The sequence below is a fragment of the Fukomys damarensis genome, unplaced genomic scaffold, assembly GCF_012274545.1.
Source record: "Fukomys damarensis isolate Sample0158 unplaced genomic scaffold, DMR_v1.0_HiC HiC_scaffold_21, whole genome shotgun sequence".
Classification (NCBI taxonomy): domain Eukaryota; kingdom Metazoa; phylum Chordata; class Mammalia; order Rodentia; family Bathyergidae; genus Fukomys; species Fukomys damarensis.
In genome coordinates, this window is record NW_022900933.1 from 7,915,316 (window position 1) to 7,937,762 (window position 22,447).

Sequence of the window (22,447 nt, forward strand, 5' to 3'; positions counted from 1 at the left end):
ATGCTCAACTGCAGGGGTGACTTCGCTCCCTGCCGACAGAGGGATCGGTGTGCCCACTGAGGCACGCGTGCCATGGGTTGGCCACACAATCTACCCTTGACCTTAGCCAAGAAATGATCGCCGCCACAATCTACACCTATCTGAAGATGCAGGTCTGACTGCTTTCTTTAGCAGGTGTGACAGACGACCTCTGCCTTCAAGGTGTGGCAAGATTAGAATATTTTATTAACTTTATAGGCTGTGGAAAGCAAATACATTTTTAAAAAACAGTTGATAAATACGGGGTCACTAAAGTACAGTACCTCATAAATGGCAGTCTAATAAAGCTCTACTTTAAGAATTTATAAAGAACAAAGGGAAGAGGGACCTTAAAATGGAAGGAAATCTATCTCATTCATAGTTATAGATTGAAAATGAGTTATAAGAAAGAAATTAGGACAGAAGTAAAAGATTTGAATTAAAGACAGAATATACAATTTCAATGTTAAAATATTGCAACAATATGCCAATCAAACTAGCCTGCTTGTGAAAATACACTTTCTGTATACCATCTGTCCATAATCCAGTACAAATAAAAAATAAAATTGTAATTATCTGTGGAATATCTTAATACTTAATAATCTTTCTTTTATTAAAAAATAAAAAAGTATCCTGGGACTGGGGATTTAGCTCAGCGGCACCACACCTGCCTTGCAAACACAAGGTCCTGAGTTTGATCCCCAGTGCCAAAAAAAAAAAAAAAAAGTCACCTGTTTGGCAGAATAATAACACATGGAATGAGTGGGCCCTATTTTGGGGTACACTATTTTGTACCTACATATATATTTGCTGTGTGTATGGCAGGTGGATAACGGTAAGGGGACTCACAGAAAAGGACTTAATATTGAACTGATGTGAAATTACTTAGAGACAAAATTTAGAAATGAAAATTCTAAAACCTACCTTGAAGAAAACTAAACAAGTGGATGCAAATCTATGTGCAAACTCAGCACATTCACAATCCTTTGCTGTCAAGGAACTCTTGTAAACGTCCACAATAGGGTTCAGGCCCTGGTCCAAACTTCCTCTAACAATGTAGTAACATTTAGCAGTAGACAACTTCCTGACACAAAAATGTCTTAATATATAAGATTTTGGGTGTGTGGGGGGCGCTTAGGCTGAACTCAGAGCTTCCTGCGTGCTAGGCAAGCACTCTAACAGGACAGGGTCTGTGCTAAGTTACAAAGGTGAGCATGCTAGCCTTGAACTTGTTATCCTCCTGCTTCAACCTCCTGAGTAGCTGGGATTTCAGGCATGAGTCACTGCCCAGTTGTTTATGCTTTTGTTTTCCAATACTGAGGACTGAACCCAGGGCCTTTGCACTGAGCTACATCCCTAGCCTCTCATTTTCTTTTTTATTTTGAGACAGGGTCTCACTAAGTCACTGTGTTGCCCAGACTTGGCTCAAACTCATGACTGTTCTGCTGCACAGCCTCCCAGAGTGCTGGGATTATAGGTGCGCTATCATACCCAGTTAAGATTTTTTAAGTAAAAGTTCAGGTTCTATGAAAATCTTCATATCAATTTATGATTCTAGAAGAACTAGCTTGTTAGAAATAAGCTGAAGTAATTGTATTTCCTTCTCATCTTCAGGAGAAGCCTCAAGAAGAATAATGGAGTCAGGCATGGTGGTGCAGCCTGTAATCTCAGCACTCCAGAGGCTGAGGCAGGAGGATTGCCACAAGTTCAGGCCTAGGCTATGAAATAAGTTCAAGGCCAGTCTGAACTACATAGTGAGACCCTGTTTCAAACAAAAAAAAGAATAATGGGAAATAGAATTTGTCCTCTCATTGCCCACTAATGTGCTAACTTAGTTAAATTCATTGCTTTTATGATCATAATACCATATAAAGGAATTCTAGTAGGACAATCCAGCAAAAAACAGTTATTTTTAAGTAGTATGATTGTTTACTTTATAAAAAAATTATAATAGAACCTCTTATGGAATAAGCAACTCCTCCAGAAACACACTGATTACACACAAAATTTCTATTTATCTATATAAGACACATTAAGTAAATTACCTTAGATCTGAAACTCTAGACTTCACAAAATTAATATTCTAACAATGCTACGAAGAAAGCAACAAAAAATAAATACCAGTGGGCACTCCAAAAGAAAAAAAAAAAAGCCCGTTGTTGTCAGGTGGTGTGGTATGCACCTGTAGTCCCAGCACTGAGGAGGATGAGAAAGGAGGATCGGCCAAATTCAAGCCAGCCTGGACTACACAGTGGGAGGAACATAAGAATCAAAAGGAACATAATAATCAAAACCACAGCAAAACAAACTGCCTGCCCAACGTAAATTCATTTACAAAACTCTTCTATATTCAGTGAAATATACTCAATTTATATGTTATAAGCCATAAAAGTTTCAAATATTTATAAAGCAATGTGAATCTATTAAAAGCCTTTTTCTCCTATTACCTAAAAGGGAGGCATACCAGGATCATCCAGGATTGGTGTCCATTTGTAGTAACTTAAACACATACCCTAAATTAAGGAACCCATACAGAGAAAGGGAAGAGTCAATAATAATGAAAACCAGAAGTGAAAGTCACTGAAAATAAGCACTGTTTGGCATTCACTTGGAAATTAAGAAAAAGTAACTTAACTTCAATATCTGCAAACTCATTGGCTCATCAAGAGACAACATCTTTCTAGCACGGACTTCTAGAAGAATCAGATGTGTACAGTTATGATACACGTGTGCGTGTGAGGGAGTGTGCGGCTCATTTACATGTCAAGTGGAACGAGCGAGTGAGCGAATGAAGGTGACAGCTTGCCTTGCAACACGGTACCCTGAGACGACAGCGGAACAGCAGGCTTTTGAAGCGGGCAGAAACAGAACAGAGCTGCTCTAAGACAGTAAGAGTAGAAAGTTGGTTTACCCTTCAGCACCCTCTTTCCCCTCCAGTCCTCCGTCCTGCTGAGAGGCGGTGTGCTGTTGGCATGAAGAGTGTGTGGGGACTTCAGCTGGGGTATGGTAGTCTCACCTACCGTAATCCTAGCTCGTGGGGCGGGTGGGGTGGCTGAAGCAGGAGGATCACAAGTTCAAGGCCAGCCTGGGTGACTTGGCGAACTCCTGACTCAAGATTTTCAGTAAAGCGGGGATGCAACTCAGGGCCATACACAAGGCCCTAGGTTCAATCTCTAGCATCAAGGAAAAGGAAAGCATAGACCTCACAGCCATCTCCCGAACTGCAGCCCCACCACTGGCTACTCTGTTATTGTAGGTCAGTCACCTAACTTCCGAGTTTCCATATCGGAAGAACAGGGACGATAGAAGCGCTTACCCAAAATGCATGTTGTGAAGATTAAATGGGTCAACAAGTGCAAATGCTTAGACGGTGCCTGGTGCACACAGCCAGTAAGTTAGCCATTCTGCTGGGTACTTAGGGTCTCAGGCCCCACCCCGCCCTGGGCTCCCAGAGCGTCCCTCTTTGGTCCACCACCTTGGCTTGCTCCTGCTCAAACCACATCCCACGCTTCTGCTGTTCCTCTGTTCTCCACCAAAACACCTCCATTACTCAGAACAGTGCTCTTTCTCAGGGCCATCCAAGACAACAGGCAGAATGGGTGCTGATACCTTGAGGCATCGCTCTTCATCTGCATGCCATGCGAATGAGGGTCTTCTGAGGACCTAAAGTGGTAACAGGATTACGATGCAAGAGTTGGGGCAGGCACTCTGGGCTCACAGCACCCGGCATCCTCCTTACTCTGTGCAGAGTCAGCTGCGGCTCAACATTCGACACCAGTACTGTTTCAATATAAGGGGAAGTGGAAATCACTTTCCACAGAGATTCCCAAACTGCTCAGCTATACACCAAGAATGTTTTATTTTTCTTGCAAAAAAGGCTTGAATGTTGCTACATATTCCAGTTTCCCTGCTAGAACCAGTCTGACTAAGTCAATTAAAAATTTGTTCCTTCTCTGTGCTATTGCTCAAAGAAAATTAAATGAACCAAGTTACCATAGTAGCAGTGTCATGTCTTAATTCCTGTTGACTTCACCTGGCTTTAATGACTCTTCCTTCCAACATTATTTCAAAAAATGCTGTTACTACACTTGATCTTAGCCAAAAGGCCGAGAAGTGATTTTTTAAAAAATGCTGTTACTAATACACGCATTAGAGTGAATTAAAACACATGAAAATAAATTTGGCAGATTCCTAAGAATTCTGTCACCTGTCCAGATAGTTGGTGATACCACGGGTCGCCACAGGCAGAATAAAATAGCAGGACAACTTAAGATTATAACGGAAGTGGAATTTTCAATGCAGAAAACTCTAGGTTGACTATGTACTTAGTGACCACAGACCCCGGGCGACATAATCCCTCTCTGCGGCCCCAGCCTGTGTGCGCTGCTGCACCATAGGTTAGAAGGGATCACAGGATGCTGAGTCCTTGTGTTCCTGCTCTTTTCTTCTCAGGTTCCTGACCCAGGGAAGGAGCTGAGGACATCACTACCCTCTAGTCGCCCTTTTGGATGTGAGATTTTCATTGCTGCCTCCACAACTCTTTTCTCACTAAGTGCTTCACTCAAACAAGTCACAGAAGAAGCGTACTGAATTTTTTTTCTCACCTGTCCAGAACGAGGTCTGGAGCAAAGATGAGCTTGCCGGGGTGGTCGATTGAGCGCCACATCAGCCCCACCATCAACACCTCCATCCAGCAGCTCTCCAAGAGCCGCACTTGGTCCAACAGGCTGAGCTCCACAAATCCTGGGGAAAGCGAGAGGCCATGAGACACACCCACCCTCCTCCTCCACAACCCACTTCTGTACAGACAGAATGGCAAGTTTAGGGGTGTCTGGACTTAAAACATACAACTTGAAGTTTCCAGTCCTGAACTCCTAGATACAAACTTTATTTTGTCTGTACAAAGAATGATTACCTGGGCTCCTTCAGCTCCCCAGGAAGATGCTAGGACAGAAAGCCAGAACGGAACCTGTGCACTATTGAAAATGATAAAGGTCAGCTGCCAGTCAGAGGGGCAGCCTGACTGATCCAACCCACGATTGGGAAATGGGCCAGGTGGACGGGGGAGGTGGAAGTTGGGGGTAGAGAGAGCAGCACCAGACCCTGCAGAAAGTCAAGGTTTCAACTAAAGAATTTCTTAAAAATTTCCTGCCCAGGTGAGGGTCACTCTTCTGGGGAGGAGCATTGTCCCCAGGTGATTGCAGCCTACAGAGCAAATGTCACAGCCAAAGCAACTTCTGATAACCCAACAGCATGCACTGGACAAAGAACTGGAATGAGACAGGCAGTCTCTAAGAAAGTCGGCAGCATTTTCATTTTGGCCCAGTGTGGTGACTCACAACTGTAATCCCAGCATGTGAGAGGCTAGGGCACCAGCATCACGTTGAGGCCAACCTGGGCCACACAGTCACAGTTGAAGGCCAGCCTGAACTACAAAGCAAGACCCTGGCTCAAAAAATAAACAAAAAGATGAGCATTTTTAAAGCAAAGCAGAGAACTCTGGAGATTCTTCTGTAAGTCATAATGGGGCAGAGGGACAGTGTACATTACAGTAGTCAAAGGCACAGCCTTGCAGGGAAATCCAGTTTGAATGTCAGCTGTACCCTTTACTAGTATGCTTTTTACACACACACACACACACACACACACACACGGCCCTTTCATCTCCTTTTATATCTGGGTTTTGTTTTAGTCTCGCCTTCTCTGAGGATTTCCCACAGGTAGAATCTCTTACTATGCTCACTTTACCAACGAGGAGACTATGGCAGAGACCACACATGGTTCGAGCCTTTGAACAGCTACACTACAAATCCGCACAAAGGAGAATTTAATGGAGTAATGACCAGAAGTTGGACCAATCCTTCCCAAAGATCTTATCCTCAGACTCATCATCTAGTTCAGGTCCCTAATGTGTACAACATTCCTGTCTCATCCATAGTCACATACAGTAATCCTACCCGAGAGGTCAAGCTCTATTAGTCTTATATTCAAAACTAGACAATATTTTAGTACTGCTTTCGTCTGGACAATGGCTAAGTCAGCCAGGGTGGGATGTGTCACGCCTTAAGACTATGCCTAAATTTTCTGTAAAACTTTCAAAACACCAGGCTTGAAAGGGCCTAGTGCAGCTTCAACATTCCATTCTATTCAATCAGAAAGAAGCTGCATAGCTCTCAGTGATAATTCATTTCACTACCACTCTGCATGTGGGGTCCCGCAAAATCGCGATTGGAACACATTTAAAGCAAAAACCAGAGCAAGTACATCAGTGTTTTCTCCTCTGGGAAGCAGCAGAGAAATAAAAGAATTCTGACAAAGGTGAAGCTGCTAGACAAAACAAAACTGGAAACAAGAAAAGCCTCAGCAAGCTCAGGAGGAACAGACCTGGGCCAACAAACGACCGAAGCAATGCTACCACCCAGGGCCACAGCTCCTCGTCCAGCTTCTCACCAACCCAATCTTTAGCCTCCCAGTTAATGGCGGTGCCCTGCAGGTCACGGAAATACTTTCTGGCTGAGAGCCTAGAGAGAGACCGCATTTCTTAGATGACTACTGTCCTTCTAGGTTAGTATTCTGGGATCACTCTTCCCATAGAAACTCCAGTTCAAATGACGGCCGGTCATTTTAGCACAATATAGTACTTTAGGTACAGATATTCCTCAACTTACAGGAGGATAACAAAAAGATAAGCTGAAAGTAAGTTGAAAATACCATAAGCAAAAAATGCATGTAAAGCTAGGCACAGTGTTAATGCCTGCAGTCCAGTTGCTGGAGAGGATGAAGCAGGAGGATCAGTTGAGCCCAGAAATTTGAGGCCAGCCTGGCCAATAGAGTGAGACCCTATCTCAAGAAAACGAAGTTAACAAACCTAACCTACCTCATGTCATAGCTTAGTCTAACCCACTTTGCATATGCTCAGGACACTCAGCATATAGTTGGGAAAAGCCATCTAGCACAAATCCTGTTTCACAACAAAGTGTCGATCAGCTCGTGTTGTTTATGGAATACTTTACTGAAGGAGAAAAACAGAAGCCTTTATCTTACACTTACAAACCAAGACATCAAACTGTTAACTAATCTAGACAAAGTTCATGGATGTCCACTTCGTACTCTGGCCCCACCAATGGTAGGGCAGGCCTTCCTACAAGTCAGTGGAATGCTAAGAGCCCAAGAGCCCTACCGGGAATTTTCTTGGCCCAGCCGATCATGTGCACCAACTCCTTGTCAGCCAGCTTGGTGAGGGACATCATCATGGAGGCCTCCGTGAAGGGCGCGCTGGGCCGGCTCACCAGCACGTTGGGCGGCTCCGCCTCCAGCAGAGTGAGCACCAACTGCTCAGGACTCAGCGCACTCAGCAGCAGCTCCTTGGCTCGGGGCATGTGGCCACTGTGCTTCTTGGCCTTGCTCAGGCAGTGCAGCTGCTCCCCAGGACTTCTCTGTCTTCTAACTGCTCGGTACCCACACCTTTCTCTCCGGGAGCCTACAGGGAAGAGCAGAGGAGGAAACAGTCCTTCCCCGGCCCAGACTCCAGTCCCCGGGTGGCCAGGACAAAAGACGCAGGCATGATCCCATCTATAGTGACATCTCACAGGCCGAGTGCATTCTCAGGGCATCTCTGGGAACAGAAGCTCCAATTTTATTTTCTGTGCAGCATGGTCCAAAAATTATTACAGTTATGACAGTATGGCAACATCAACAAAATAACATTTTAAGAATTTGGGGGGGACGATCTCCTCTTCAAAGTCATGTATAGACTTTAAAACCATTTCTCTCTCTCTCTCTCTCTCTCTTTGTTTTGGTACCAGGGATCAAACTTGTGTCCTTGTGCTTGCAAGGAATGCGGCAGAACCACTGAGCTAAATCCTCAGCCCTAGACTTTAAAATCATTTCTCTTAAAGACTGACAACATGCTTCAGTTTCTAAACTGTGAAATTCAGAATTATCTTCAGATAGAAAATAGGGAAAAATTAAAGGACTCCAACACTGACATTTCCAGATAGTTATCAAATAATATTTTTATAATATGTTCTTAAATGCTTACATGAATACATAAACACACATATATGTATTCTTTTCATATAAAGTTCTCATATAAACAAGTATACATCAATCCAAAATAAATAAATCAATCCAAAATATCTAGAAAATATAGAAAAGAATGAATTTTAGCACAAATTCTTTTAGTCTTTTTTATACTTTTTCCATATTTTTATACTTTGAGGTTTTATACTTTTCCATATTTTATAAACATAATTAGAATTGTGACACAGTATATAAACTATTTCATAATTCGCTTCTCTTTTAAAAATATATCACTCTAAAAAATTTTTTAAATAAAAATATATCGCTCTGATAATTTAAAAATTTATAGCATCCTGCTCTAGTAGAGCATCATCGATTTAGAATCCTCCATTGATTTAAATCTATAGTTTCTTTACAAGTTTATTATGAAAATAATTTCCAATAACTGCACATGTATTCAATAACTTCCTCATAATAAATTCAGAGATCAAATTATTGAAACCAAGACACACATTTAAATTTTCAATAAACACTGACAGATTACCCACCAAAAGTAGTATTTTAAAACTTACCCCTGGGCATTGAAAATCAAAATCAACCTCAGTCTCACCTCTCTCCTTCCTTTCCTGAGAGATTGAATCCAAGGCCTCACAAATCCTTGGCAAGTGCTCTACAGCCCCAGCCCTAAAAAGTCATTCTTAACCTTTGCTAATCTTAGGAGTGACTGAATAGTCTTATTTTTGCATCTTTAAAATTCCTAGTAGGGGCCGGGAATTTAGCTCAGCGGCTCGGTGGCCTGCCTTGCAAGCACAAGGACCCGAGTTCGATCCCCGGTACCAAAAAAAAAAATTCCTAGTAACACTAACCAATATTTGACTTTTGTATTTCTTTATTTATGCATTGCCCACTGGCTTATTTCACTCCTTTTTCCCCCCTTAAAACCTATAAAGGTTCTTTATATAGTAATAACATAATGTTTGTGATATTTGTCTTGTTACATGGCTTTTGACTTTCCTGTGCTATTTTTGTCATAAGAAACTTTAACAGTCAAATCTGTCTGTTTCACATCAAGTTCATACATTATTCTTTATCTTCATAAATATTGTGTGGCTCAAATCTATTTAGAATTTTATGCATATTTATATTATATGTTATTGATATTTTGCATTGTATTCTCCAACGTACAATTTCCCCAATACTAGTTACTGAAAAAGTTTCCCCCACTGATTAAAAATGCCTTATCATTAATAACTTCATACATAAAAGCGTCTTTTTCCAGATTCTACATTGTTTTATAGATCTATTTTTCTGTTCCTATGCCAGTACCAAAATGCTTTTGCTACTGTAGGCTCAGAGCAGAACATAATGGGACAGAGTCTTCAGATAATGACGGAAAAAAAAAAAAAACCTCAATTTTGAGTTATATTCCCAGATCTATTATCCAAATGTGGGAATTAAGGATATTTTCCATTAAACAAAGACTGAGTGTGGCCTTTAGGATGGAGAAAAATGAACCCAAAAGAAACACTGATGGCCAAGAAGAAAATATAAAATTAAATTTTAAAAAAACGAAAGAACAAAATGATAATACTAGTTAGACTTGGAGATAAAGAAGCAAAATAGAAGTTCCATCCCTGGTACAAAAAGAAAAGAAAAAGAGACAAAGTAGAACACAAATACCAGATAATAACATGTAAACTGAGACAGGGATGATTTTGGTTAGACCTTTCTAGGTTGCTTTATTTGGTAAGAAAGAGGATTAAATTTTCAAATTAATCAAGAATGCACATTAAAAATAAAAACGTTGGGGCCAGGGATTTAGCTCAGTGGTTCCACTTCCTGCCTCTCAAGTGCAAGGTCCCGGGTTCAATCCCCGGCACCAAAGTAAATAAATAAATAAGTCATTAAAGGAAAAATGTATGCCTTCCAAACTAGCAATAAAGGAAAAAGAAGCACACAAAACTGTGATAAGCTCCTTCAAGGAAAAAAAAAATAGAAATATGTGATAAATTAATTCATTCATCTATTTAGAGACAGGGTCTGGATCTATAGTCCATACTGGTCTTGAACTAACTATGTAGCCCAAGCTGGACTTGAACTTGCAATCCTCCTGCCTCAGACTCTTGAGTGCTGAGATTTCAGAAATACACCACTATGCCTGGCCATGATAAAATTTATTAAAACACAAAGTAAGAAAATAGAAAATGAACACAAATAATGATAATAAACAAAAGACAAAATTCATTTAAGGCCAGCCTGGGCTACATACAGTAGAGAGTTCATAGCCAGACTATATTGCAAAGTGAAACCCTACCTCAAAAAAAAAAAAAGAAAAAGACTGACAGATCATTTTCTGTGACAATAAAATGGGAACAATAAAAATATAATTTCTATTCCCTTACAAATTTAAGCACAAAAATATTTTACTCATTGACTAAAAGATTAAAATGTAAAATGAAAGTTTAAAAAAATATCATGTCAGGATATCTATCCTTAGCATGTGCATAAATTTTATATTAATTTTCCCTAAAAAAAACTCCAAAAGTAAAAATCCACAATATGCCTAGTGTTTATGCCTCTACCATTGTTTGTTCACTAAATATAACTGTCTACCTTTTTAATAAAGAAATATTAGTTAAGGGCCAGGAGTGTTCGCACATGCCTGTAATCCCAGCACTTGGGAGGCTGAGGCAGGAGGACTGCTGTGAGTTCGAGAGCAGCCTGGGTTACATAGTGAGCTCCAGGTCAGTCTCACCTACATAGTGCAACCGTCTCCAAAAAAAAAAAAGAAACATTAGCTAAGGGCTGGGGATTCAGCTCAGTGGTTCTACCATGTGCCTCGCAAGCGCAAGGACCCGAGTTCAATCCCCAGTACCAAAAAGAAAGAAAGAAAGAAAGAAATATTAGCTAAAAGATATAAGAACATTTACATTTTTCCACTTTATTTTATTTCATTAGTACATGTTTATAAGTCACCCAGTTTACAATCACCTTGAGGAGTGATCACATGTACATATTACAGCTTGTTTTTTTTTTTTTCTTGTTTTTTTTTTAACTCTCTTCTCCTTTCCTACCTTTCCTCCCCCTCCTCTGGTTCCTCAATCACCTCTTTCATACCTGTTGATACTATTTGTTTTAGTTCATGTTATGACTTATCATGATTACACTGACTGGGTTTCTTAGGGTCCTGAATATAGCATATCTTTATTCCTATCATTCCCCTCCTCCCCAAAATTTAAATGATTAACTCCTAAGAAATTTCATCAGAATTTCCTTTTAACCTTGGCTAATTATAGTACAAGGATAGGATCTATCTATTCAGGGACACTTTGAACAAATATATTTCTGGAAGAATCAAGAACTTACCCGTGCTGGTGAACCTAGCCAAGCGCACTGCGGCAGGTTGTTGTGTCACTCAAAGCTCTAAAAGGCTCTCCATTACTGGCTTAGACTATATTTCATTTTATTAATAAGCAAAGTGCCACAGATGTTTCACATCAATTATACTCCCCCAGGTAAAATGGAGCAAAATGCATGGTTTAAGAAAGCAGTTTTCTGATCACACATTTCTCTTTGTATCGTGTATGGGGAAAAGGAGTTTAAAAAACAAATAGACACTCAAGGTGAGTGATTTTGAATCCACATATTTAAATTTATTTGAACAACTTTAATGACAGAGTCTCATGTCCCAGGTCTTGTAGTGAGGGAGTTCTGGAGATTCTAGGATCAAACTAGAGAAGCCCTTGATAACTCCTATTTTTCTACCAAGGACATTTCTATGTTGTGGCTTTGATGCTGCAATCTACGCACCTCTGAGTGACAGTTTAATGAGACTCACTACCAAATAGAGGTGATCCAATCAGACATGGGGAAATAGCTCCAGCCAAAAGGCGATGGCCATGCTGGTGGTGCTCAATGATGGTCGTGGCAGCTACCACCACCTGGAAACGTCCACACACCAGGCACTGCAGATCACCCATCTCACGCCCACAGCCGCCCCAGACGACAGGTGCTAGTCCCATCTCCAACACACAGAGGAGGGGACCAGACATCAGAGCACAAATGCACTGTCCAAGGTAGGAAGTTAGAAAACAGTAGAGGCAGGACCTAACCCAAACGGAAGGCTGAATCCAGAGTTCCATGCTCTACTGACTGAGCTAGCCGGGCCAGAGCTCATGCTTTTAATCATATTTTATACCGTCTAGTCATCAAGTCCCTCTCCTGGAATTATGCAGAGCAGGAAAATAAAGAAGTGGATGCGGAGGTACCATCCCAATACAGGGACACAGACCAAACACGTGGCTGGCTGGTCCAACTGTTTTCTTGGCTATGCACATTGCAGTTTCTTTATAAGGCCCACCTACCATTTAAACAACCACATAGTACTTCAATGGAAAAGACAAGATGGGAAATACAGAAGAAGAAGTAAGAGAAGAGATGTGATTTTTTAATAAAGAGGGATATAGACGGTGCAGAGAGTCTAGAATACAGGCAAGATCCTTAACACTCCGAAACCAAATGGAAGGAAGGATGTGGTTAGAAGGTTCTAGGGCACGGTAGAGGAAGAGAGGAGAGTGCCCAGAAGGGGAGACAGTTAAAATCTAATGGTCTTTCTCTGTGGTCAGCAAAGGGCTAAATACTCCACTGTATGTGAATCAACTTATACCCTATCTTCTGTAATCTCCAAGGAGAATATAATCTTTCTCCTGAGAGATCCTACTCAGTGATTTTGGCAAAACACAACCCTTTTCTCTAGTTCCCTTTCCCTTAGAGATTCTTTACTCTCTCTTCTCTTGTGAAACTGCATTTTATCAGAATCATCTCATGTGAGCTCTGTCATGAGGGAGAGAGAAAGAAAGGAAACTAAGATGGAGAAAAGGACACTGTGCCTGGACTTCAATGTGTCTCCATACTTATTCCTCATAAAGACCAATGGAGCAGATATCTGTTTCCAATATAAGAAAAACAAGAGCCAGAGAGCTTCAGTAGTTTGATTACAGTCACACCTAGCAAAAAGTGAAGAACAAAAATGAGATGCTTCTACAAAAATCCAACTCTCAGGACCTTCGTACTATGAGTGCTGCCTTACGAGGCTCACAGCTGTCCGAGTAGTATAATAAATGCTCCCTCACCCTCACACAAAACTGGGTATCATTTTTCACAAACATATACACATACTCATCTTACGTCGTTTCACTAAGGAGCCCTTATTTATAAGACTTTCTATTTAAACATCTCTGACAATTAGACAAGTCACATGTCTATGTAAACTCCATCTATGATAGGCTATCTCTGGATTTCTAGCTTTAGCTTCTTTAAAACAGAGTAACGGCCTAGGTACTTCTAGAGCAATGTGAATTGCGAACCTTCCTAGGTTTATAATTTCCCCCTCAATCTCACCCGCACCTTACTCAATACCTCTTAGTCCTTTACAGTTTTATTCAAAATTTTCAACTAAGCGTTCATGGAAACAGCTGTATTTCATGTGTTTACAGAAATTCAAATTAAATCATATAATGTAATTATATAATTAGAAAAAGGTTTGGGGAAAACCCCACTGGATTCTGTGAAGGATTTGAGTGGTGAGGGCAGAAATATTAGAGCTTTAGAGAATAACCAATGCACACTGCAAGGTTATGGGCATTGGCAGTGTGTCCGTCAGCCTCTGTCACTGTACCAAATACCTGAGACAATTACCTTATAATTGGCTCAGTTTTGGAGGTTACAGTCCACGACCAGGCAAATTCATTCTTTTCAGGCTCTGTGGGAGTACCTAGGTCAGGAAACACATGGGCAGGGAGCAATACTGCTCACCTCATGGCAGAGAAGTAAAAAAGAGAGAAAAAGCAAGGTTCTAAAATCCCCTTCTGAAGTCACAGCCCCAATGACCTAAAGATCTCCCATTCAGTCCCACATCCTAACGCTCCAACATCCCAATAGCACCACAAAATTAGGCTTTTACCTCCCGACCTTTGGGGAACACTTAAAATACCAACTATAACAAGCAGGGTGTTTCACAGAGAAAAGGAAAATGGCAGTGACTCTAGCAGAGCCAGAAGATGATCAAATTAAGTGGACTTCAGCTGGACTTCTGAATTAGGTGAAAGTTCCAGTCTATCCTACACTTAGAGAAAAAGGATTAGATGATGCTCAAAAGGCAGAGCTACTAAGTGATGGTAAAGGAGAAAAAAAGTGTGTGAATTTTTTCAAATAGTTACAAAGAGAGAAGTCACAACTAATCATAGACAAAATATTGGCTAGCAGAAGAAAAGCACAGGCAGAGGTGATGTGAATATGTATAAATAAACAAGCGTGTAGTTGACAAATCAAAAGCCAGCCAAGTAGAGAAAGCAGGGCATGGGTACCTTTGTCAATGCTTATACTAAAGCATCCGTGTTTTATTTTTTATCATGTATGCTTATCTATAAAATACATTATACGTCATATACACATGAATGTGACGCAGCTGTACACTGTCCTAGAACAGAATCGATGCTGTGTGTACTTTTCATACTTCTATCGTGTTTCTGACTCATATTTAAATAAATATTTTTCACTTATAGAAAGCTAGTACAGGAATAGGCATCAGTCTTCCCCACAGCTCCCCAAACAACCTGGAAGCTATTCTACTTTCTAATCACCAGCTTTCGCTGCGGACATTTACACCATGGGACAGGACTTCATCTTGGATGGGACTTCTCTAGGTCCCAGGCAGATGGCTGTCCCCTGGTCTGTGGCTAGACAACTTGAACTGTAGGAAATCCTTACCCACACTGGGCCAGAGTCTGCCTCCAGCCGCTCCCTCACACCCACCTCAACTCTGTCATCTACAGCTGCCCGACAAGTCAACGCAGTGTGAGGGCAAACACTTACTGACGACGACCACACCCTCAGTCTCCTCTCCCCCGGTTAGAGGTCCCCAGTGGCTCAGAAGATACGACTTTCAGCATGGCCTCACACAATAAACGAAGCGAACTCACCACACTTCACCATTCCTACTTCATAGCACTTTCGCAGTCGGCAGGCCTGGCAGCTTTTACGCCGGTTCTTATCTATGGTACACTGATTTGTAGCAGGACAAATATAATCATTATGTCCTATAGCAGAGCAAAACAAAAGCAAAACAGGGGGAGGCTATTGTTAGAATATTTTGGTTAAAGCTCTTCCAGCTCAATGACACTGATAACAGTACCTAGCTGAGAGACACAGGTAACAAATGCCAAAGTTAACCATGATGCTGAGTCAAGGGGACCCAGGAATAGTCAAACATGCTATTTTCTGGCTAACGTGCTCCTAGAGCTCTCAAGAGCTACATTCAGAAATAGTCTCAGGGGCCATGGATGCAGCTCAGTGGCACAGCGCCTGCCTGGCAAACGTGAGATCCTGAGTTTGATCTCTGGTACCAAAGGGGAAAAAAAAATGTCTCATTTAGATATAGAAACAGTCACATGAAATAAAATTGCTCTGAATCACAGAATTCCTTGAATTGTATATCATTATCAAATTCAACTGCTTATATTCTTTTACATATATTACTCTTTGAAATTTAATTCAAAATTTTAATGAGAATTCAGTCAAATAAGAGAACTAAATAAAATAATTTAAAAATTAGCAATCCATTTAAGAACAGAAAGTAGCGCTGCTTGAAAACTGTTATGGTGAATTATTATTCTCAACTCTGCACTCCACCCTCAGCCTTGTCACTGCACAGTATACAGGAATAGGGAGAGAACATTTTCCTAGTGATCATTTCCTAAGTGATGTTGGGTTTGGCCCTGAGACTTAAACCAATGACATGATAAGAATTGGATAATTGTGCCTGGCCTGGTGGTGCACACCTGTAATCCCAGTACTCGGGAGGCCGAGGCAGGAGGATCACTGTGAGTTCGAGACCAGCCTGGGCTACACAGTGAGTTCCAGGTCAGTCTTGACTACATAGTGAGACCCTGTCTCAAAAAAACAAAAACAAAAACAAACAAACAAAAAGAAATGGATAATTCTAACAGCTTGACCTATTGAACTCCCTTAAGGCAAGTGCTGACCCAAGGAGAACATGAGGACATAGAGGAGACCAGAACTCAAGCCAGGGCCAGACCCTGGTCTCACGAGGTGGAGCTACCCTAACCAACTCTCAGACCCTAAGTACAAAGACTAATGCTCACCGCGGTAGGTCATTAAGATATTGAAGTTGTTTGTTACGTATCAATCTTCAAGACAATGGTATTAATTCTTGTATGTAGTGAAGAGATAAAACTTGTATTTCCAAAATTATTATTTCAGATGCAGTATGGAGAATGGATTAGAGGCATTCTAACTGATGGAGGCTAGGAGATCAGCTGAGAACCCACTACTTTCATGCAAATGAGAGAGGCTGACTGGATTGGGTATTGGTAAGAAAGACGACGGCTAGTGGGTCTAAGAAAGGTTTAGGAAATAACAATTCTAATAGTTGGAGAATAAACTGAATAGATATTTTGGGTGTCTTTGTTTCTTACTTGTTTCTAATAAATAATATAGCTTACACTTCTTACATTAGGGGAATAACAGACCAGAATTTCAGTGTGGACGATGAATGGATCTCAAGAGCAAGTCATAAAAGAAACAGGTTAGAAAAAACACAAAAGAGAATACTCCATTTGTTTAAATATCACAAATACAGCAAATGGAGCTACCGTGTTAAGGATGCAGAGTGAAACTACAGCAAGGAAGACAGCAGAGGGGACAATCCTTCCTCTGGAGGACAAGCAGGAGCTGTGGCCAGAGGGGCACTGCAGAACCCTACAGCAGGGATGGCGAACCTCTTTAGAACCTTTAAGAGCTTTCAGTGATAACAAACAGCCCAATGCAGCACACGCCATGAGTTTGCCACAGGTTCTAATGTCACTGAGCACTGATCATGCACGTGTTTGCTTTGTATTATTCTTTAAGTTGGACATATACTGCACACAGAATTCTACATGGATGTTAGCATGGTAACATAAAAGATAATTAAAAAACTAACTCCCACTTTGTACCAGCCTTCACAAACTTTTAAATTTACATGGATCTGTCATTTGGCAAAGAAAATAGATGTGAAGTATAACAAAGCTTCCCAGGCTTCTCTTAGGCTTTTCTCCTGTTAAACCACAGCTCCTATCTTTTATTTCGAAACATAACATTTCTAGGGCAGGGTATAATGGTGCCTGCCTGTAATCCCAGCACTTCGGAGCCTGAGGCAGAAGGATCGCCGCAAGTTTGAGGCCAGCCTGGGCTACATAGTGAGACCCGGTCTCAGAGGGAGAAATAACATCTCTAATATGGCCTAATTTTCATTAAAGTATTTTGATCTACCCATTAAATTTCCCTCCCTATATTTTAATAGAATATTTGAAATACTAAACTATAGCCCCATCTCTTTATTAAAATTTTGAGACAAGATTTTGCCAAATTGCCCAGGCTGGCCTCAAACTTCTGACGCTCCTACCTCAGCATCCTGAATAGCTAGGATTACAAGTGTACACTCATGCATTTCATGAGAGTACATCTTTCCTAAAACTACAAGAGCTAGAAGGCTATCACCTACATAAGAACTATTTCTGCATGATGGAATTTGGAGATGACTTTACTGTCTCCTGCATTACATTTTCCTACATGGTCTGCATGCTTTATAGTATCGTATGTCACATTTACAGGAAAGAAGTGCTGGTTGTTGTTAGTACTCCTCCTATGAGTGAGGCGAGGTGGGTGTGGGCGCTGAAGAGGTGGGCCCGGCGCAGTGTGCAGAGGTCTCCTGTGGTGGGGGCCCCCACGGTGGGGTGTTGAGTCCCGAGTGGAGGGAAGAGTGTGTCCACTTGAAGGAGGGACAGGGGCAGCCACAGAAAAATGTTCATTATGTAGAAGTAAAAACAATGGGAACCAGGTTCCTCATATGTTAGCGAAATGAGACACAAGTATGGAAAAAGAAAAGGCTACTTTCGGCAATGAATTAAAATCAATGATGCTGGCGTCTTCACCATAGAGGTATGGAAGCATAGAAACACGTATGTGTACATGTGTAAACATATGCATATGTGTATAAAGATATTCCCTAACTCTGACCCAGAGAGGACCTAGGAGCAGGGCCATAGCAAGAGTGGTGAGAAAACTGTTAGTCAGATCTCGGTTTAGAAAGACTATTTTCAGCCAGGTGTAGTGGCACACACCCGTGATACCCGCACTTGGGAGGTTGACGCGGGAAGATCACAGCGCATTCAAGGCCAGTTTGAACTACATGACACCCTGTCTCAAAAAAAAGAAACACCATTCTCCACTAAGCAGGCTCCATGGAGAAATAGCGCATTCCAGGACTGAGGCAGGAAATGTACAAGATAAGCCTGAAACATCTTCTGCCAGCAAGTAAAACAGTGCCCAAAGAATAACAGGAAAATGTCAAAAAATAGAGCCAGATAGTTTCCACCAGCCATCTCCTACTGACATCACGTAGACATCGAATAAATAATGACACTAAAGACAGCAACCCTTTGTACAAAATAGGAAGCCATAAGTTATACTGATATAAGTTAATATACTGCAAGTCAATGAAGAATAGGATATTTACATAGCCTCAAAGGAGTTCCCAGCAAAAAGACTCATTAATTACTAAAGGGGAAAAAAGAATACTTTCACAGAAGAGGGGAGAGGCAACATCTAGGACAAATTAAAATCATGCATCACATGAACACAGCTAATGAGAAGAGCACAGTTCCGTGATATTCCTGCCAATTCTGTGTAAGCTGAGTCTAACGATAAGGAAGCATCAGACAAACCAAGAGCAAAGAACATTCTGCAAAATAACTGGCCCAAATCTTCAAAAGCATTACGATCATGACAATTTAGGAAGGACCAAGGAACAATTCTGCACAGAGAAATGCTATATGCTTTTCACTTTTTTTTTTTTTTTTTTTTTTTGGTACCAGGGATCAAACTCTGGTCCTTGTGCTTGTGAGGCAGGCAGAGGAACCACTGAGCTAAATCCCTGGCCCTATAGGAAATACATGCTAAAGTTTGTTTGTTTGTCTTTTGGGATTGTTTTGTTTTGTTTTTGAGACAGGGTCTCACTATGTAGTTGAGACAGACCTGGAACTAATCCTCATGCCTCAGCCTCCCAAGTGCTGGGATTACAGGCATGCGCCACCATACCCAGCTTACATGCTAAAGTATTTGAGGATGGTAAGAATAAAATGTTGGCAACTCTTTCTCAGATGATCACAGGAAGAAAAAGCCCGTTATATTAGCATATGCACATTTTAAGTTTGAGACTCATTAAAAATAAATCTTTCCATTGACTATCTAAACAATATTTAGAAAAACACAAGTAAATGATCAAATATAAATCAACTGAAATTTATCTGTATTTCAACTGTTTCTGTTTTAAGTCTTTTTTTTTTTTTTTTTTTTTTTTTTGGTACCAGGGATCAAACTTGAGACCTTGCATTTGTGAGGCGGGCATTGGAACAACTGGGCTAAAGCCCTGGCCCATACATTTTTTGTTTTGTTTTTTGGTACCAGGGATTGAACTTGGGACTTTGCACTTTCGAGGCAGGTGGCAGCACCACTGAGCTAAATCCCCGGCCCACTGTTTTAAGTCTTCAAATTAACTTCTTGTTTTGCAGCCCACCAGATTTTGAAGAATATTCTTTAAAAGACATGCTTTCAGGTTTGAACCATAATCAAAATGTATAATTCTAACAAGTTTAGGCAGGTTACAATAATATTTGTTCAACAACACTAACTAAAATTCAACTGTTTGTGGTTGTATCACTGTGTCCTAGCTTGAGTTGACTTGAGTGCTACATAGCAAACATATAGACGACAAGGTCTTAGGGATGGTAGGACATCTCTTCCCAGAGACACAAAAACCACTCTCTTGATGACCTTCCCCAGAACCAGGTACAAGAAGCAATGCCTGCCCAACCCAGCACACCGACACATCTGACTACCTGCCAATTTCCAGGTACTTTTCATCAACATTTCATTTAGTCATAATTTTTCAATACAGAACTATGATCCCTATTTTACAAATGAAAAAAAAAAGGCTCATTCAATAATCTCCTCAAGATTACCGTTTTAGTTTCTATGCTGCAAAACAAATTTCTTAAACCTTAGAAACTAAAACCAAAACAATTATCTCATTTCCACGAGTCAGAGTCAGGCAGAGCTGAGCTGAATGCTCTACTGAGGGTCTCGCAGGCGGTGACTAAGGCACCGTCGTCTGAAGCTCAAGGTCTCCATGTTCTTCCACGTTGCTCACAAAATCAGTCTCCTGCAGTTGTAGGCTGAGGTCCCTGTTTTTTCTGGCTCTTGGCTGCACACTGTTCTCAGCTCCTAGGAGCAGCTGCAATCCTCAGCCCAAGGCAGTGCATAGCATGATTCTGCTTTCTCCCAACAAAGAGGAAAGGGTCTCTATGATCTCCACACTCTCCAGTCAGCTGTGATGGAGTCTTCTATGACCTTCACATACTCCAAGGGTGACTCTCCCAGCTCCTTTTGCCCTATGGTTCAGGCTACCCAAGGAGGGACTCTCATGACATGCACAGGTTCCATCCATATCCAAGGGTAGGAGGTCACAGAGGGTGTGTTACAGAATTTTAAATGAATAGACAATTATCTTGCTATTGTTTTTAATCTTCATTTATCATACTTAAAAATAAATTACATTTGTGAGAACCAAAATACATATTTATAATCAAAAGTTTTCTACTACAGTTTAAAACCCAGTACTTTCTATTTCAAAGATAAATGTAACCCTACAGCACTTTCCATAGCAGAAGCAATCACATAAGTACTTTTTAAAAGTCCCAATAGGGCCGGGGATTTAGCTCAGTGATTCGGTGGCCCGCCTTACAAGTGCAAGGACCTGAGTTCAATCCCCGGTACCAAAAAGTAAATAAAACAATAAAAGTCCCAAGAATGGTACATGATATTATCTTTCTTGGCTTTATAAAGAACTTTATAGCAATGAGCATTTAAAAGACTGCCAGAACTTCCTTTTTAGTCCCTAATTTTATTTTAAAGGATAATTTTATCTTAAAAGAAAGGAATCAGGGGCCAGGGATGTAGCTCAGTTCAGTGGTGCCACACCTACCTGGCAAGAGCAAGGTTCTGAGTTCAATCCCCAATACCGGAGGCAGAAAAGAAACACCCTCCTCAAACTGCACCAAGTATTCCCATGCGCTAAAATGTTTTTGTTGTTAATGTTCCATGCAACTGTCAGAAGTACGCTACTCCACAGTAACAAAACTGAGAGAAAAGTTCAAGCCAAAATTAGAAGCAAAATATGAGTTAATTCTTTCAGATAAGATTTTAAACTTCATAGGAAATTCTTCAGAATGATCTTCTCAATCAACACAAAAAACTGTGTGATTGGAAAGAACCAATCATTGTATCTGGTTATGGCACAGGATGATACAGGCTTTCAGGGATTATTGTTTTGATCTCTAAGCACAGGCCCCAGCGAAAATCATGCTGGGGAGAGTCAACCTCTCTGTGAGAAAATGTTCAAGAATCTTTTCCTTATTTAAATTTTGCCTTAACTTTCTCGATACTGCCTTTGACATTTGAAAGCCTATATAGTTCTCTAGGGACTGACTTATTTTAAAAAACACTATTTTATCAGACTAGCCTATACCCCTCTGGCTGTGTTTCTGTCTTGAAGTCTCCCTGAAAAGGAGTAAAGCTCTCTTCCATAGTTCTGGATCTGTTTAACTCTATTCTTTTTTTTTTTTAATTGAGTTTATTGGTACAATCTAGGTATACAACACAGTTACATTCAACACTGGGATTCTGTACCTTTACATAATAGATCTTGATTCTCGTTTTTCCCCTTGTCCCTGCCCTCCCTTCACCCCCTCCTCCCCTCCCCATTTACAAACACTTTATTTCCATTTTTTCAGTTTCTCATATTTTTTTCCTCTCCCTTATTACCAGAGTTCGTAGAAAATAACTCATCTGAACAACTGTTCTAAAAGCGGCAGATTTGTATTTGATGGTGTTATATTCTAAATAAAATCCATCAGCAGGGGGTGATGTAGAAATGTATTCCATTATAAGCACTTACACAGTTAGCCATGAAGAGTAACAGGCCTGCCGGTGAAATAGGTCGCCTAAAATGGAGATGGTATCAAACTAGTGGTCAAGAACTAACTCCTAAAAAAAAAAAGTAACCCTTATCAAAGATTAATTTAATTAAAAAAACATAGAAACTATCAAATCACCCTCCTCAACTTGACAGTCTAACTGAGGCACAACTGTGAGGGAAAAACATACATCCTTACAACTAGGTAGTCCCAAGTTAAAACAAGAGCAAAAAAAAAAAAAATCCCATTTCACAGAAAGGAAAGGAATAAGATGAAAACAGCTCCAGAAATACACTAACCAGAAAACATTTATG

General features: G+C 40.7%; 1 protein-coding gene and 1 non-coding gene across 3 annotated transcripts in view; both read right to left on the bottom strand.

Moving 5' to 3' along the window:
- Esr2 (estrogen receptor 2) overlaps window positions 1-22,447 on the bottom strand; it is a 49,861-nt gene that overhangs the window by 16,477 nt on the left and 10,937 nt on the right. Inside the window, exons 4-7 of one of the 2 annotated variants that reach the window (XM_010603003.2) lie at window positions 15,021-15,137; window positions 7,199-7,498; window positions 4,623-4,761; window positions 3,628-3,681 (exon numbers count right to left, since the gene is read on the bottom strand). In XM_010603003.2, coding sequence (XP_010601305.1) covers window positions 3,628-3,681; window positions 4,623-4,761; window positions 7,199-7,498; window positions 15,021-15,137 — 610 coding nt within the window. The remainder of the gene's footprint in view (window positions 1-3,627; window positions 3,682-4,622; window positions 4,762-7,198; window positions 7,499-15,020; window positions 15,138-22,447) is intronic. The other variant, XM_019204367.1, reaches the window with a different exon arrangement.
- Window positions 3,955-4,136, bottom strand: LOC117287179. Its single transcript, XR_004518390.1, has one exon. It is a non-coding gene; the product is annotated as a U2 spliceosomal RNA (small nuclear RNA).